General features: G+C 37.6%; 1 protein-coding gene across 2 annotated transcripts in view; it reads right to left on the reverse strand.

The window, feature by feature from the left end:
• The window catches only part of RAP1GDS1 (Rap1 GTPase-GDP dissociation stimulator 1), a 275,766-nt gene extending 257,258 nt beyond the window's left edge, over positions 1 to 18,508 (reverse strand). Inside the window, exon 1 of one of the 2 annotated variants that reach the window (XM_007495911.3) lies at positions 18,043 to 18,508. In XM_007495911.3, the coding sequence (XP_007495973.1) occupies positions 18,043 to 18,046 (4 nt within the window). In that variant the 5' untranslated portion in view covers positions 18,047 to 18,508. The remainder of the gene's footprint in view (positions 1 to 18,042) is intronic. The other variant, XM_007495910.3, reaches the window with a different exon arrangement.
• Between the last annotated feature and the right edge of the window lie 711 nt (positions 18,509 to 19,219).

Here is a 19,219-nt window from a genome sequence, read left to right on the forward strand (position 1 = left end):
CCATGTATATCTTAAATATCAGACCTTAATCAGAACAACTTGAAACAAAGATGTTTTTCCAGGCAACCATTTCCTTCTTATCTCAATTAAGTTGTTCACACAAAATCTTTTCGGTTTCATTTATTGACCTGGAGTCAGGAAGACCTGAATTTGAATTCTACTTCAGATATTTAAAAGCTACGTGAAAGCAAATTAGGTGAACACAGAATAGTATACATGTCAGATCTTTGGGAAAGGAAAGACTTTAAAACCAAGCAAGAGCTAGAAAAAAAATCACAAAATGTAAAATCAATAATTTTGATCACATCAAATTAAAAAGGTTTTGTGCAAACAAAACCAATGCAACCAAAATTAGAAAGGAAGCAACAAATTGGGAAACAATCTTCATAACAAAATCCCCTGACAAAGGTCTAATTACTCAAATTTATAAAGAGCTAAACCAATTGTACAAAAAATCAAGCCATTCTCCAAATGATAAATGGGCAAGGGACATGAATGGGCAATTTTCAGTTAAAAAAATCAAAACTATTAATAAGCACATGAAAAAGTGTTCTAAATCTCTTATAATCAGAGACATGCAAATCAAAACAACACTGAGGTATCACCTCACACCTAGCAGATTGGCTAACATGACAGCAAAGGAAAGTATTGAATGCTGGAGGGGATGTGGCAAAGTTGGGACATTAATTCATTGCTGGTGGAGTTGTGAATTGGTCCAACCATTCTGGAGGGCAATTTGGAACTATGCCCAAAGGGCAATAAAAGATTGTTTGCCCTTTGATCCAGCCATAGCACTGCTGGGTTTGTACCCCAAAGAGATAATAAGTAAAAAGACATATACAAAAATATTCATAGCTGAGCTCTTTGTAGTGGCAAAAAATTAGAAAACAAGGGGATGCCCTTCAATTGGGGAATGGCTGAACAAACTGTGGTATATGTTAGTGATGGAATACTATTGTGCTCAAAGGAATAATAAAGTGGAGGAATTCCATGGAGACTGGAACGATCTCCAGGAAGTGATGCAGAGTGAAAAAGCACAGAACCAGGAAAACATTGTACACAGAGACTGATACACTGTGGTACAATCAAATGTAATGGATTTCTCCATTAGTGGCAATGCAGTGACCCAGGACAACTTGGAGGAATCTACAAGAAAGAACACTATCAACATTCAGAGAAAAAACTGTGGGAGTAGAACCACAGAAGAAAGGGCAAGGGGATATGGTTCAGGATGTAGGCTCTAAATGAACATTCTAATGCAAACACCAACAACCTGGAAATAGGGTTTCTTTTGTTGTTTGTTTTGTTGTTGTTGTTGTTGTTGTTGTTTTAATCCTTGCCTTCCCTCTTAGAATCTATACTGTGTATTGATTCTAAAGCAGAAGAGTGGTAAGGGCTAGGCAATGGGGGTCAAGTGATTTGCCCAGGGTTACACAGCTGGGAAGTGTCTGAGGTCACATTTGAACCCAGGACCTCCTGTCTCTAGACCTGGCTCTCAATCCACTGAGCTACCCAGCTGCCCCCATGGAAATAGGTTTTGATCAAGGTCACATGTAATACCTAGTGAAATTGTGCAGCTACGGGAAGGGTGAGGGTCGAGGAGGGAGGGAAATAATATGATTCTTGTAACCAAGGAATAATGTTCTAAATTGACTAAATAACTTAATTTAAATTTTAACAAAAAGCTGTTATCCTGGATAAGTAACTTAACCTTTCTTTGCCTGAATTTCCTGTTCTATAACAAATGGAAATAATAACAGCACCTAATTTACAAGGTTATTATAAGCACTAAGTGAGGGAAAATATGTAATGATTTGCAAAACTACAAGTATCATATAAATGTTAGCTATTTCATCTTTTGTGATTGCCTCTATCCCTTTGTTGGTTTGTTCTTACTAGCTACAGCTGTGAAACGTACCAGATCTGGCTCATTTCTAATTTCTTTTTTTTTTTTATGGTATATGACCTTGAATATTCAGGTCATAGAGACTTAGGGTTTATTGTATATAGTGCAATCTATGCACCTAAAACTAATTTCTACCAAATTGCTATCTAGTCTTCCTAGAAATTCTTGTCAAATAGCATTCTTGCTCATTTATATCTTGAAGTGTATTAAACACTGGATTATTGACTTCAGCTACTTCCAATTCAGACTCACAGAAGAGGAAAGTTGGAAGAGACCTCAACAATCTTAAAGAAAAGGAATTTCTACTCAACCATGTCTGATAAGTGACCACAAGACTCTCCTTGCAGACCTCTCAGGCAGGGACCCATCCACTTTGTAATGACTCTAGCCTCTTGTCAATTTTCACCTTGAGTTTCTACTGCTTCTATTTTCTGGGTCCAAGTAGCATAAATCTAATTCCTTCAAATATTTGCAGAGAACTATGTCCCTCCCCTCTGAATCATCTCTTTTCCAAGCTAGAAATCCCCTTTAAGTGATTCTCAGATGACAGAATCCTAAACCCCCTCTTGACAAATTATCCATGATCATCTTAATCTGTGACAGGCAGAAATGAACACAATACTCCACGGGAATGGTGGATGGTGTGCAGTCCCTAAAACTATCATCTCCCTCTTCCTAGAAATGATACAATCCAAAACTACATTAGCTTTTTTTTTGGCTACAATATCCCCCTACTGACATAAGTAGGGCTTTTAAGAAGCTAAGGCTTCCAGACCTTGGTCAGAAAATGGCTATCAAGTCAGGTCTCCCCACAAACTTCACTTCTCTAACTGACTTTTTTGTACCCAAATATAAGACTCTGCATTTATCCCTAATTAATTTCATCCTTATTAAAATCAACCTAATGCTCCAATCTCTAAAGAAACATTTGAATCCTGTCATCTAGTGCTTTTATTATACCCAGCTTATCTTTATCCTAGTCACTGAGAAAAATGTCCTAGAGTACATATATCCAACATAAATCCCCAAAGGGCTCTACTAGAGATCTTCTGCCTTGATGATAGTGAGGGACTAACAACCACCCTGAGCCCAGGCATAAAATTAGTGTTAAATAGACCTAATTACATTATCTTCTAAACCATATCTCTCCAGCTTCTACACAAGAGTAGTGTAAGATACTTTTATCAAAAAATTTGCTAAAATCTAGGTAAACAATATCTATAGCATTCCTTTCACTTCCTGGTTTATCTATCTAGAAAAAAAAAAGTTAGCAGTCACCGAAAAGGAAATTAAGTTAGTCTGGCATGGACTAAAATCATGTTCATGATCTAGAATGAGCCACTCTGGAATTTTCCCAAAAATCAAGGTCAAACTCAATGGCTTATAATTTGCAATGTCCTCTTTCCTTTCTTATAAATTGGGAAAACATTTGCCTTTCTCCAATGAATTCATCAAGAGAAAGTAGATGTTTGCTTAATATCTCCCTAGGTTCCCTGGTTAATCTGTTCCACTTATTTAATTTTCTATTTTTTAACCAGTTCCTAACAATGCTAGTTATTGTTACTAATAATTAGCAATCTTGATAATAAAAGGTAAGATTTATATAGTACTTACTCCTTGCCAGGTACTGTGCTAACTGCTTTACAATTATTATCTCACTTGATCTTCACAACCACTGTGGAAGGAAGGTGATATTATTATCTCTATTTTATTGGTGGGGTTGGGGGGAGAAGAAACTGAAGCTAACAGATTAAGTGACTTGCCCAGCTACTAAGTGTCTGAGGCCCTATATACAACAAATAATTGTGGAATCATTTTTTTGTGGCAGCAAAAGACTGGAAATAATGAAATAGTTCTTCAATGACTAAGGAATGGATAAACAAATTGTGGTACATGAATTAAACATTACTATAATGTACAAAATGCAGAATATTATGAATACAAAAAAAGCATGGGAAGATTGCTATGAACTGATGCAAAAGGAAATAAGCAAAAGAAAACTATGACTACAATAATATAAGTATAAAGAATAATAGCAAAACAACTGAAATAATGATACAAATAATGCCCATAACTGCCCCCAAAGAAAAGATATTATATTACCTTCCTTTCTTTAAAAGTATGGGGTATAAGTATAAATGTAGAAAACTGTATATAATATCTAAATATATGTCAGCTTGTTAGCTTTACTGAATTTTGTTTCTCTTTTTTATTCATTATATTTTTATTCATTATTTATATATATATATAAAATATATTTAAAATATATTTTTATTCATTATTATAAAGGATAATTCTCAGACAGAAAAGTGAAAGAAAAAGGAATTATTGATGGTTGTTAAAAAAGTATAGCAAGGGGGCAGCTGGGTAGCTCAGTGGATTGAGAGCCAGGCCTAGAGACGGGAGATCCTAGGTTCAAATGTGACCTCAGACACTTCCCAGCTATGTGACCCTGGGCAAGTCACTTGACCCCCATTGCCTAGCCCTTACCACTCTTCTGCCTTGGATAGCAATAAAAATTTATTAAAAAATAAAAATGTAACTAAAGAAATATAATAATACTGGAAATTATAATAAGTTTCTCATAAAGTTTGTGATCCTAATGAAAGTTTTTGATGACATAAGAAATAGGATACAATGAAAAATAACATCCTTACAATGGGTGTGAGGAAAAACCAATATTGCAGAAAGAGTTCACAGAATCATAGAAAGATATGAAATTAATATATATAGTGACATTATAAATAAAAACACCAGAGAAGCAAAAAAAAGAAAAAATACATGTGCCAAAATATTAAAATTAAAGTACACATTTAAAAAAAGAACATTTCCTACATGTTAATAAATAGTAAATTACAAATGTGTAAAATAACATGTACTATCCCTGCCACAACCATTCTTTTAGGTAGTTTTACTTTATTGCTTTCTAGAAATGTACCTTATGTTATGGAATTGGTCCCATTGTGCATTGGATAGGATGGGTAATAATTAAAATTTATATAGCACTTAAAGGTTTGCGAATCACTTTATAATTATAATCTCATTTGATACTCACAAAAATCCTGGGAGGTAAATGCTACTATTATTTCTATTTTACAGTTGAGGAAACTGAGGCAAACAGAAGTTAAATGACTTGCCCAAAAAATTATTAAGTGTCTGGGACCTGATTTGAACTAAGGTCTTCTTGAGTCCAGGTGAGGCACTCTACCCATTGTGATACACAGCTTGCTTTCACATAAAAAATAAATGTAGCAATAATTTTTTTAAAAGAGAGCTGATACTAAGACTATATAAGTGTTTATGCAGTCATATCCAAGAGAAAAGATACTCTAATTCTAAATTAGCAAAATAAGTTCATTTAACAAAAATATAACAAAAGTAGAGAAGGATAATGTGTGAAGCAAAACTACATCAATTTGATGGAAAGATCACTTAAGAACAATTTCTCTTTGATTCTGTGCTTGCCTCCCCCCCAAAAAAAACACCCTTTTAATTTTTGTAGGTCATTGTCTTGAGTGGACTTATCCACCAGGAGATTTTCTTTCTCCTGTGGTATCAAACTCAAATAGAAACAAAAGCCATATAAGGATCTCTGCAGAGTCACATATTTTCTTTTAAAAACATTTATCAACATTATCTATGTTCTGCTATATTTTTGTTTATTTTGTTAAATATTTCCAAATTATATCTTAATCTTATTCAACTACATTTGCAAGTAGTATGGGAACCTATACATATGACTCATAACAGTTCTCATCCTAGAGTCATTTCTAATTGCAAATTAATAAAATGTCATTCTGGATCACAGTTTCTCACCGAGTTTAAATTAGAATAAAACAGTTCCCCTAAGGTGGATCATTTCAAAATAGATGGATAAAAAACCAAACTTCTGAGATTGCAAAGACAACTGGTACTTTGAGGGGGAAATGTTCTAAAATTGTTCCTAATCTGAGGTCTAACCTAAGTAGTCCCAGTTTTTAAAAGTCACCTTTTAAACTCACTTTTAATTTCTATGTAGCAAATATCTGACAAGTATATACTATGTATAAAATACTTAAGCCCTCACTCTAAATTCCATCCCAAGTACTGCACTTAAACTCTTTTTATACTTATCACAAAACCAGCTTCTGATCTACAAATCAAAAGATTGTCCTCAGCATCCTCTTTTTTCTTCCTGAATTGTTTGACAGTTTTACCCATCTCTTGTAGGAACCCTTCACTTCCATAATACTGAATTATCCTCTTCCCTGAATTACTCTCCTATCCCTCTCTTCAGGAGAAAACTCTTAAATCTTTATCTCAACTTTTTTTCTTGAATTCCAGTCTTGCATTTCTATCCTAACTAATGGGCATTTCTTTTCTCTAGCAATGAAAATACAATGTATCTAAAACCAAATTGTCATCATTTTTCCATCAACAAACTCTTTCTCCTAACTGATATATCTGCTGATGCCAATCATATAAATACCCTGTCACCAAATCAGATGACACTTCACTATTAAAAATAACAATTTACATCTGCATAGAGTTTTGAAGCAAAGCACCTACAGAAAAGTGCTTCTCTCACAATGAACCTGTGAAATGGGTGGTGCAAATATTCACATTTTACAAAGAAAAAAGCTACCTCATTAGTTCAAGAGAGGTCAAGTTCTACTGAATCCAAATCCCGGTACATTCCAAAAAACTAAGCTTCCTCTCCTTTACTTCACACCCCAACATACAATCTGTGGCCAAGTCCTCAACTCTTTAAACAATCAAATAAAATATTTTTATTACTCAATTATTACATGCTAGGTTCTGTGCCATGTCCTAGTTCTAACGAAGTTCCAAAAATAATGTGAGAGCCAACATGCAAATACTTATATACATAGATATTTATTTATTTATTTATTTAAATATTTCCTAATGACATGTTAAAATTTTTAACATTCATTCTTTTAGAATTTTGAATTCTAAATTCTCTCCCTCCCACAGCCACTCAGAAGGCAAGCAATATATTGATTATACATTTGAAGGCAAAAAAAACAAATTTCCATATTGGCCATGCTGCAAAAGAAAACACACACACCCCAAGAAAAGTAAAGAAAAAAATGTTGAAGTCTGTGCTTCAATAGGCACTCAAGAGTTTATCAGTTCTCTTTCTCTAAAGGTAAAGTGGTTCCTTTAGAGTTGTGTTGGATGGCTGTTTTCATCAGAGGAGTTAGGAGAAAACATGTAAACAACTTGGCCCATATGTAAAATATATTGTTGTTTGTCACTGATTTTCAAAGAGGATCAATGACATTGTAAGTGGTGTCTTGATTCTCTAATGAATTGGATTTAAGTGAGGCAAAATTACACAAAATTCTCAGCCTCACTCTCTCTTCCAAAGTCACTAAAGCCCAAGGGCAAGACAAAAGTCAGGATACCTGGTGATGGCCCAGGATGCAGTGCATGACTCTGGTGTCTTCCAAATCTGCCCAAGAGAGCCACAAGACTTGCTTCAGCCACCTTCCTGTCAGCTAGAACAAATTATTCTCATCCTCCCATTCACATGCTTGGGATAGACATTCCCCTAAGTCCCGGATGGGTTTGAGGCCTGTCAGTTACTCTCCACCTTTTGGCCAGATCGGTTTAATAGGGCGTGGCCACAGCACATGCTCCAGCTTCTTGGTGAGAGCTGGGTGACAGATGGGCTCTAAAAGTAGATGGACAGTCCTGAAATGGGCTCTGTCAGAATAGATGTTCGGTAATAGTAGAGGGGAGGTCCTAGAACATAGGGGACAATAGCAAATGCCTCCTATAGAAGGTCCAATGTGAGCTGAATTCTGAAGATGAGGTAGGTAAGGGGTAGGGGTTAGAAGGGAGAGAGTTTCCCAGGTACTGAGGGTACCGTGCAGACACAGAGAGGGAGCAGAGGTGGAGAATGGAGTTCAAGAAATTGTAAGAAGATTAGAGTAAGGATAAAAATATAAGATAGAAACATGGGAGAGGGATTGTGAGAACTTTGTAAAGACTTCAAAATTGAAATAGAGGGTTTTATAATCAATTCTAAAGGTAAGAGGAACTTTATTAAATGGGCAGGGAGTTGACACAGTTAGACCCATATTTTAGGAAAATCACTTCAGTAGCTGACAGAGGACTGGAATGAGAAAAGACCTGAGACAATGAAACCAATTAGGAGTATATTACAGATTGGCTAATTGGAGAGGGTGTATAATCAAATGAGAGGCTAAGAGTTGTAGGTGTAGAGCAGATGACTTTCTCAGAGTGTTGAACCACAAAAGAATGGATAGATATAGAATGACTGCTACTGGTAACAGCAATTTTGAGTAAGGAATTTTTTTTAAGAATAAGGAAGGCAGGAATAGTTGTAGAAATCTGAGAAGCAGCCAATTAAAGGGGAAAGACTGAGGATTAGAGAGAGTGTGAGAAAAGGTGATAATGAAAAAGACTGAATTTCATTGAAGAAAATATCCCAAGGATTGATCAATGATGGCCTCCAAGATCTGGCTTGAGTGATAAATTTGAATAGCTCAGAATCTCAAAAGAGAGACTGCTGAGTGATAGTAACAAAAAAAAGAACTGTGACCTGTAAAAGGGAGAAAGGGAATGACTGCAATAACATGTAAAACATTCTGCAAACATTAAAGTGATAGATAAAAGTTAGCTATATAACTCTCATCATCAGTATTAAAGTACAATCAGTGCTACAAAGTATGGCAAAGAAAACAATGCCATCGGGAGGAAGCCAGGTCTCAATGAGTCAGAAGAAAGAAGGAATGAGAAATAAATAAATTCAAGAATCCTATTGACACCAATCTAGTTTAGACAGGCACCCTCTCTCTCTATCTTGAACTTTTGGAAAAGTCTTCTATTTTTAGTCCTTGCCTTAGCCTATCCCCATTTCAATCTATCCTTCACATTCACTAAACTCTGATCATGCCAACTTCCCCTCAAAATAAAATGCTGCAGGCCTGACATTTTTAGTACCTTTCTGATCTAGTTCCAACTTACTTTTCCAGTCTAAGCTAATACCTTATTGATGTGGCTTAATTAGACCAAGATGATTCTTCCCCAGAAGTAGAACATGTGAATAGACTGCTGGACTAATTGATAAATATCCATAAGTACATCCCTAACACTTAAGATATTCAAACAATCCCTCAGGACTGGGGCACTCAGAGATGGCAGGAATCTGCTTATGGTGGTTGCTACATATGTCAAGGGCTCTATCTCCCCTTGACTATCTCAATATAAAACCACAGGACCTTCAACAAATGCAGACCACTTGTGTGTGTGTCCCAAAGCCAAACTAAGACTAAGATTTAATAATGACAGTGATACAAAAACAACTTGAATCTTCTTTGTAGGAATGCATTTGTTAATGGGTTTCCTCAATTTTCCCCAGGATTTTAGGGTTACAAGTATAACACTCTGGCCATATTACCCTTCCAGCTTCAAATTGTGTCATAACAATCCTTTTGTCACATTCTTTACTAAAGCTGCTCGATAGGCTGCTCACAGTCCTACGTATGAGTGATGCTTATCGTTAGTTATTCAGGGGAAGTGGTCTTGCTGCTACAGTGCAACTTTGTATTGAAAAAAAAATAGGCCTTTTCTATTATGGGAAATTTGGGGTCAGTAAAACTGAGTTGCAATTTTCTGGAAAGCAATCCAGCCCACTTTTTTCATCCTCTTCAATTCTGGATTCAATTCACTGCTCATCCTAATTATATGTCCTAAATATACATTCTGTTGGACAAGTCTGATGAGATGTTCATTCTAATGCAAGCAGAAATCAATGTAACATCCTTTTTTTTAGTTTTTCTTATTTTTTGTATTTTTTATTCTAAAATTTTATTTTCAATTCTAAATTCTTTCCTTCCCTATGCCCTTGTCCCAGTCACTGAGAAGGCAAGAAACATGATAGCCATCATACATATAAAGTTATGCAAAACCTTATTAGCCATGTTCCAAAAGGGGAAAAAAAAGGCAAGAAAAATAAAGAAAGGGGGAAAAATACGCTTCAGACACCCCTCTAAGTTCATAAGAGTGCTCTATCTGGAGATAAAAAGCATGAGTCCTTTGGAGTTGTGTGGATTACTACAATAATCAGTTATTAAACCCTTCACTGTTGATTCTCATTAAAATATTATCATTACTGAGTAGAGTATTCTTCCAGTTTTCTTCATTTCACTTTGTATCAGTTCATGTAAGTCTTCCCAGGTTTTTCAGAAACTATCTCCATCATTTTTACATCTCATATCATATTCATCTACTATATCTTTTTTTGTTTAGACTTTCCCCAATTGATAGATTTTCCTCCCAGTTTTCCAGTTCTTTGCCACCACACAAAGACCTGCCTTTTGCCTGTCAGTCAATTTTCTTTTGCTTTGCTTTTTAATTCTCTTTGAACTATAGACCCATACATAATTTTGGGGTGAAACATTAAGCATGGCTTTATAGCCCTTTTAGGTTCCAAATTGTCTTCCAGAATGGTTGGACTAGTTCACAGATCCAAAATTAAGTGTATCTAATTTCCTATTATCCCCTCCAGCATTTGTCATTTTCTTTTTCTGTCATCTTGGCCAATATGGTTGTACCTCAGAGCTGTTTTCACTTTAATTTCTTTAATTATTAGTAGAATATTTTTATATGACATTGATAGTTTTGATTTCCAGTGAAAATTGCTACTGCATATCTTTTGACCTAGCAATTGAGGAATGGCTTTTTCCCCCCTCACAAATTTGGATCTGTTCTCTATAAGAAATGAGACCTTTATTAGAAAAACTTGCTTTAAAATGTTTTTTTTTCCAATTTCTCACTTTTTTCCTATTTTTGACTACAATAGTTTTGTTTGTGCAAAAAAAATTAAAATTATCCACTTGAACTCCCATGATCGCTAAAATTTGATTATGAACTCTTACCCTATCCATATATGACAGGTAATTTCTTCTGTTGTCGAGTCATTTCAGTTCTGTCCAACTCTTCATGACCCCATTTAGGGTTTTCTTGGCAAATATACCAGAGTGGTTTGTCATTTCCTTCTCCAGTTCATTTGACAACTGAAGAAACTGAGGCAAACAAGCTTAAGTGACTTATCCTAATCCAAGGTTACACAGGTACCTGAGGTCAGATTTGAACTCAGGCAGTTGAGTATTCCTGACTCCAAGCTTGGGGTTCTCTCCACTCCTCTAATTTGTTTATGAAATCACCCTTTATGTCTAAACCATTTGGGGCTTATCTTGGGATACAAGGTTAGATGAGTAACAAGTATTCTTGAACCATTTAGTTTTTCATGAATGGAAGGACAAACTAAACTCCTTGGAGTAATTACAGTTCTTTTCCAGGAGACTCTATAAGGTCTTGAGCCTAGATACCATCAACATAGTATCTTCAACAAACAGCATCTAGAAGACATCACCATCCACAGGAAATCTCTGGATGTGGTGCTGGATCTCTATCACAGCAACAAATACTTTTGGTGACTGTCTTATGCTTCATGATATGCTTATTATCAGAGGAACATTGAATGGGATTATTTTTGTTATTACACTTCCTGAGAAATCCTGAAAGATCTTGAGCTATATGAGAGCCACATTGTTGCAAATGAGCATGAAAAACTGAATGATTTTGTTACAAAAATTATTAATTAATTAAATAAATATTATCGTGATCTGTTACAAACAACATGGGATATTAATATTTTCTATATCCTTCAATCCATTGTAAAGATGGTAAAGATAGGATTTATTCTAGAATATTGTTTGTGAAGGCCATCTTATTCCCTAATAATCTCACTGTATATAAATGACCCTCACAAAGGCTTCTTTGTATAGGTGGGGGGCAATAGCTGTTGATATTTTCTTGGTCATCTTTTATGGCATCAATATGGTCAGATACTTTTTCCACAATCTATGGTATCTTCCTTTCTTTCAGGTATCTTGCAAATAGGTCCCTTAATGCCCTCACAATTCTATCACTTCCAGGACTGTTCTCCTCTAGGTAGACAGGATCTAATTTGGATTCTTTTCCTAAAGTCCTTCTCTTTAGTGCCATTTCTACTTCCTTTCTCAGAACATCAGATCCAAGTATATTGATTCCACAATACTTGGTAGAAAAAGTATTTTTTTGCAATGCTTTTTGCAAATCTTTTCCATTTTTCTTTTGTTTGTAGTACTCTTTCCATTTTCATCCTTGAATGCTCCCAGGATAACTTTGCTTGGTTACATAAGTCACCAAGTTTTCTTTAGACTGATTTTATTTTCCCTTGCTTCTCTCTACTTTATGAGACATGGCTGTTCATAACAGTTCATCATCTTTCTAAGATTTTTCAGATGAAGTCATTTTGTAATCTCATTTTCGTATTGGTAGCTATCCCTTTTTGGCAAGTCAAATGTTTGCTGATTAAGGTGTCTGATGAGTTTTTTAGGTGTTCTTGATTTAGAAAATAATTGAAAATAGTTTAACTTCTAGATGAACTTGTTGAGTCAGTATTGATGTCATTTTTGTTGTCCACTTTCCATTTTTAATTTTCAATAGCTTGCTTAAATAATTCAGCACTGAATCTTCATGATTATATTTTCCTCACTGATATTCTTTCTTATTTATTGTAAAGCTCCTTTTAGCTCTTATAAGCCAACGATTTGATTATGCACAGATATCAGATATCTCTGATAGACCCAGAGATAACTCTCACATCCACAATTCACAAGTCCATATTCATTTCTGTTCAAATAGAGCCAATTTCGTTCTTTATGGCATTATTTGGTACTTGCATATCCAGAGCCAACCAAATCTTTTTTTGAATAAAATAGTCATAATATAGAAGTCAACAATTTTGGTCCTTCATTTATTTCTCCAAAACTATATTTTCTCATATATTTTCCCCATCTTCACCTTTTCCCACCTTTGCACTGGAGTCATTAAGTATCATGTTGATTTGATTGGGTGGATCTTAACAATTTCTTTGCAGAATCTACCTCTTTACCTGCAAACCTTAAGCCAGCTAAGCATAATTTTTTTTTAACCCTTACCTTCCATCTTAGAATCACTACTGTGTATTGGTTCCAAGGCAGAAGTAGGCAATGGAGGTTAGGTGACTTGCCATATTTTAACCCAGAAGCTCCTGTAGCTAAGGCTAGGCCCTCAATTTACTGGGCCATGGTAGCTGTCCCCTAAGCTAAATTTTTAATTGCTAACTATAAGATTTACATAGCCACTCTATCATCTCAACAACTCTCTGAAATAGGTATTATTATTAGCCCCATTTTCTAGATAAAACTGAGGCTGAAAGAAGGTAAATGATTTTCCCAGCATCCAGCATTCCAATCTATTACTACAGAGGTGTCAAACTGGTTCTCCCAAAGCAACAAACCTCACTAAAATGTATTATAAAATAAAAGAAAAAAAAACATGGATGATGCCAATTTGTGGTTTTCTAAGTCAATATGTTACCGGTATCTATTTCTACTTGAATTTGAAATCACTGCATTATACTACCTGCCTCATAATTTTTGTTAATAGTAGTTAATCTTTCTTATCCTAAGACAAGTCAAATAATACTAAGTAAAAACTCAAACTTAGTTTTAGTTTCCAAGAGTGATTCAGATCTCCCCCTGCATTCCAAACCCTTCTATTCTCCCACAGAAAGTACACTGGATAATAAAGATGAGTAACTCTCAAGCAAATTACAAGGGATTTTGGAAACCTCCCTATGGAGGTTTAAAAGATATTAAGTATGTTCAACAAAATATATACTTGATCCTTTGCCCTGGGAGGTCCTTGGAGGCAGAAAATTTACTAAGTGTATAAACATTTATTCTTCCTATAATTTTATAATGCCTGCTGCAGTGGCTGATATATATGTAATCATCCTTACATGAATCTGCCCTAAACTTAAATAGTCATCACAACTAATAGAAATCTGGGCTTAAAAGAGCAAGAATCTTTTTGAAGAGGATTTGATTTAGAGGGGAAAAGGAGGTTGCTCTCTACTTTAAAGCACTGATGCATCCCAACTTCAAGGTATGATCACTATGACACTGGTAAATGTGAAACCTGAAAATGTGGTAAACTCACCAAAATGTAGGAGGGCAGAATTCCTTCAAATCTCCCTACAAGTGGCTTTACTTGTTTTTACCATGAAGCCTCAGAACTCACTTGGTGAAATGCAACTAACAACTGGAATGAAAGTGTACCACTACTTCATTATAAATCTTATTCACACTTGGGAAAGGGGGGAGGTCAGTGTCAAAGACCTAAGGAAACTCCTGCTACTTCTGTTGCAGATCAACAACTAAAGAGCTCCTCCAAACAGCTGTCTGGGACACAATGGGAGGTTTTGTGACTTGCCCAAGATAACAAATATAGCACACACCAGAGGCAAGATTTGAATTCAGGTTTCCCTTACTCTGACATTTGTTTACCTACTACATGTTGCCTATTTATAATGCAAAATGCAACAATGTTATTTCACATGATCATAAATCTTGAGCTGCAAGGCACCTCAGCCCTATATTTTACAAAAGATGAAGATGTAGCCCAGAGAAGTAAATGACTAAAGATCATAAGACCTGGAAAAGAACTTGGAATTCATCAGAGAGGTTAAGACTGCCCAGGGTCATAGTGAGGATCATATGTGAGACTCAAATCTGTGTTTCCCAATTCCAGTTAGGGTATTATACCAATGATGACTGGAATTTCTAACACTGACAAACAGTCCATTTATAAACATCCCACACAACTGAGACAACTGAGAGTTCTTCCCCCTCTAACTGACTGCCCATTCCAAATGGCCCATATAAAAACCAACAAAGCAACAGCTTTTCAATTGCCCTCATCATTGGATGTATCATACACATACTATGCTCCATTCCCCTCCTCTTCTGAGGCATTCACTACTCACAAATGAATTTTACCTTACCTTTTTCATAAAACATCCTTCTTAAGATCATTTTTCTTTCCCTTTTTTTACAGCTACTACTGTCCAATTGAGGAACATTTCAAACCTTTTCTTCATCCTTTTTGTGGATTCCAACCAATTCTAATCATCATTGATGCATATAACAATAGTGATATAATTGTATCAAAAATAAAAAAAGAACCACAAGTTTTGAACTGAAATTAGATGCAAGCTCCTTGAGGGCAGGGATTACTTTTGCCTTTCTTTGTATGCTTAGTCTTTAGTATACTACTCACATAGTAAGCACTTAATAAATGCAAGATAACTGAAATTAAGTATCACTTTTTAGAAAGGGAGGAGTCCACAATATTTCAATCCTTTAAACTGCAGAGAAGTGCCTTTCAAAATCTCTACTATCTTCAGCTACCTCTGGAACCTCCTTTATTTTTTTCTGTCTTTTCTCAAAACCTAGCATTCAAGGTAAATCAGAAAATGAGCTTTTGCTAATGTTTTTCTCATTTGTTTAATATTATAATAGACTTGTTTTCTATTACTGCCTATGTAACCATTTAACCCCTCTGTACCTCAGTTTCCTCATGAAAAAGTTGAACCAGATAGCCTGAGATCCTTTTGGATTCTAGATCTATGTATAATATCAACTGTATTACAGTTAAGTAGTCTTTCTATAGGTCAGCCTGGGAACCCAGCCACCATCTGTGGGAAAAGGTTTTCTTAATTTCACAAAAGCAACCTTGAAACAAACTTCTGTTACATAACCATTCCTAAACTGGGGATTTCCCAAATTTCAGGGGTAGGAAGAGGGAAATCAAAATGTGACAAAGTCAAAATTATCATCTATTTTATCTCATTAATTCCTGAATATTATGCTATACTCATCAACAAACTGACTCCCTATTCTTACAGAAATCAAATCAAAATATCTCAGTCTTAACATAAAAAAAAAAACCTAACAATTTGCAAAGAATTAGATGAGGTTCTAGATTGATAGCCCACTCTCAAATCACCTCATTCTTCAAGGAGGCAAATTTGGCTTGGTTTAGAAGACAGAGCTTTTATTTAATAGATATTCTATCAAAACCACTTTCAGATTTTGAAACTTTCCTGGAGACTTCCCATTTTCATGCTAACATGGCTAACCTCTCTCTACCTAGAGAGAATTATAATTGAAGATTAGGAAACCTACACTATGCTCAAACTGAAATTAACAGAGAAGGGGTTGTTAGGAAAAGACCAAGTTCTAGAGATGTATTGTGGCATATGCCAACAGAGAATATAAGGAAAGAAGAAAGGAAATTGTATTGGACAAGAGCTTAGAAGCATAGCAAGAACCATGGAGAAGTATATTAGAGCAAGCACCTTATTGCAGTGGAAAAGTATGCCTAACTGGAGTCAAAGGACCTGGGTCTAACATATTATTAGGTGAAATACAGCTACAACTGGAATGAAAGAGTACCACTATTCCCCTATATACCTAATTCATATTTAGGGAAGAGGGCAGGTCAGTGTTGATGACCTAAGGAAACTCCTGCTACCAAGGTAGATCAACAATTTACAATCCAAAGTGCTGCCTAGTACACAGTGGGAGGTTTTGTGATCTGCTCAGGGTAACAAATATAGTATATAGCAGAGGACTTGAACTCAGGTTTTCCTTGCTCTGAGGTTGACATTTATTTATCCACTACTCCAGGCTGTCTACAATCCATACTGCAACCATGTTATTGCATAAGATCATAAATCTTGAGCAGAAGGGACCTTAAGGGTCATTGACTATGTGATGTTCTAGCAAGAGGAAAAATCTCTTTGAAATTCATTTTCTTCATCTGTAAAATGAATGGGTTAGACATGGTAACTTCCAAGATAATCTAAGATTATATTATGCAAAAAATCAAGCACTTGAGCTATTGTCAAATAGCTCAATTGTTTTCATATTTACTATTTTTACTTAAGTTATATGTATAAAAGGATGTAAAATAGCTTTCACATTACTTTAAATGATGCCACATTCACATAAACACAAAACTTTGTAGTATATTTGTATATCATAAAAACTGAAGAAAATATTCTGCAAATTTTGAAGAGGAAGCTATGGAAATACCACTAGTCTAGGTAAATTCAGAAAAAAACATGCTACATGTTAGTCTACTACTTTCTGGTTTAGAACAAAACTAAAGGAACCTATAAAGTGAATCCATCCTAGCCAAATGCCCATTGGCAAGAACTCACACACATTAACAGCCCTGTGCCAATGTCAGAGCAGCATAGCTGCTCTGCCTTTCTTCCTACTCATTCCTCATGGCCTCCTTCAGGCAGCTATTTAAGTCTGTGAAATCCTGTTCATTCTTTCCTCTTCCTTTTTAAAATCATAGGTGAGTACCCTTTACCAACTATCTACCCACCTCCCACCCCCAAACCTGACCAAAGCAGTGCCCACTAAGAAGTGAGCAGTGCATGGATGAGGAAGTTGAAAGAAGTCACCTTCCTTTCAGAAGAAGCAAAAAGAAGGAAAGGCTAGGGAAAGCAAGGGAGGAAGGCAAGGCAAATAGGAGGAAGGGAAGGCAAGACAGTGGTAGGAAAGGAAGGAGAGACAGGCGAAGGCAAAGAAAGGAGGGAACATGCAAAGGAGGTGATGGAGACGTAGGGCAGAGGAAAGGCAAAGCAAATCCAGGGGAAAGGAAAAGAGGAAAAAGGATTAAAGGGCAGGAGCAAGGAGGAGAAACAAGGTAAAGAAATGAGATGCAGAGGGAGGGAAAGAAAAGGAAAGAGGGGAAAGGAAAAGGGAGGGCAGGAGAGGAAAAGGAAGAAGAGGAAGCCAAGGGAGAAGAGAAACCAGGGAGGTGAGGAGAAGCAAAAGGGAAAAGCGAAGAAGTCGGGAGAGAAGGGAATTCAGGGGAGGAGAGAAGCAGCAAATGAGGAAAGAAGAACCCAGGGGAAAATCAGGAGAGGTGAAGAAAAGCAAAGAGAAGAGAAAAGACAGGGTAGGAAGGAGAAGTCAGGGAAGGAGAAGGGAAAACAAGGGAGGAGAAGAGAAGCAAAGGGAGGAAAGGAAAAGCCGGAGAGAAGGTAAAGACATCAGAGGTAAGAGGAGAAGCCGGGAAGGACGGACAGAGGCGGGAGGGGCTGCAGGGGGGCGGGGGCCGCCGAGGGCGGAAGAAGAAGGCGGGGCGGCGGCTCGGCTGCAGCATCCCCTTCGGCCCGGCTCTGGCTCCGGCTCTGGGGTCGCACTACTTACCCATGGCTCCGAGGAAGACGCGGGCTGTAGGCGCGGGCGCGGTCCTCCCTCCCGCGGGCTCCTCTCCTCTCCCGCAGCCCAGAAGGATCTCCGAAGAGAAGGCGCCGCCGCCGGAATGGGTGCGGGTTGTAGGGCAGGGGCTGGGCCGGTGAAGCGAGCGGTGCAGAACGAGGCGAGGAGCGGCGGCGGCAGCGGCGGCGGAGGAGGAGGCGGAGTTGTGCCGGCTGCTGAGCGCCCGCTCCCTACTTGCCACCAAAAAGGAAAAAAAAAATCCAAACCTCACACCCTGCCCTACTCACTGAGCATGCCCGAGAAGGGGGCGGGAGGAGCCCGAGGGGTTCGGCGTTTTTTTTTTTTTCGGTCTTGTGTGTCTGTGTGCATGTGTGCGTGCCCGCGCCAAACCGGAGCACGGACGTTTCCTTCTTCCTGGGTTTAGCTGCTGCCGGGATAGGGTGGAGTCTGCAGGCAACCTTACAGGGGCGGACTATGAGGGCTAAGGGCGGAGCCAAGGCGGAATCCGCTTCTTCCATTGGGCTTGAAGAAGGCGGGACAAAAATTCCCTCTTTCCATTGGTTTAAGGGGGGAAAGGCGGGGAGAACAGTCCCGGGGGAGGGGTAGGGGGATGTGTGAGAAAATCCGCTCCTCCCATTAGACTCGAGGGGAAGGGGCAGAACAAGAAGAATTCGCTCTTTCCATTGGCCTAAAGTGGGGGAAAGAAGAGTCCAGAGTAGGCGGGAGCTAGGCGGGGAGAGCAATCGGCTCTTTCCATTAAATGGGGTAAACGCCAAGGCGGGAGGGGGCGGGACGCAGATAAGAATCCGCTTCTTTCATTGAACAATCCCGCTCCGGTCCCACTCTCCTCCCTCGCTCCAAGGCAAGCCACCTAAGAGTTATGGTCACACCCACCCCTGCGACTGAGGCGGACTTCTTTTCAGGAAGAGGCGGGGACGAGCAGAACTGACAGACTGACAGTCCAGAGGCTGGGGGAGGCGGGAACTAGGGGATTCGTCCCAAGCTAAACTGCTGCAGAGTGAGGACCGCGCCTCTGGTGATCCTTATTTACTGAGGTGAAGGTAGGCTCCCTGTGGGATGTTTTTAGGAGCCTGCTTTTAACTGGAGGGTCACTGAGACACGGAAAGTGACTAGAAATGCCTCGACGGTAGTAAATATTTATTAA

This window comes from Monodelphis domestica, chromosome 6 (genome assembly GCF_027887165.1).
Source record: "Monodelphis domestica isolate mMonDom1 chromosome 6, mMonDom1.pri, whole genome shotgun sequence".
Lineage (NCBI taxonomy): Eukaryota > Metazoa > Chordata > Mammalia > Didelphimorphia > Didelphidae > Monodelphis > Monodelphis domestica.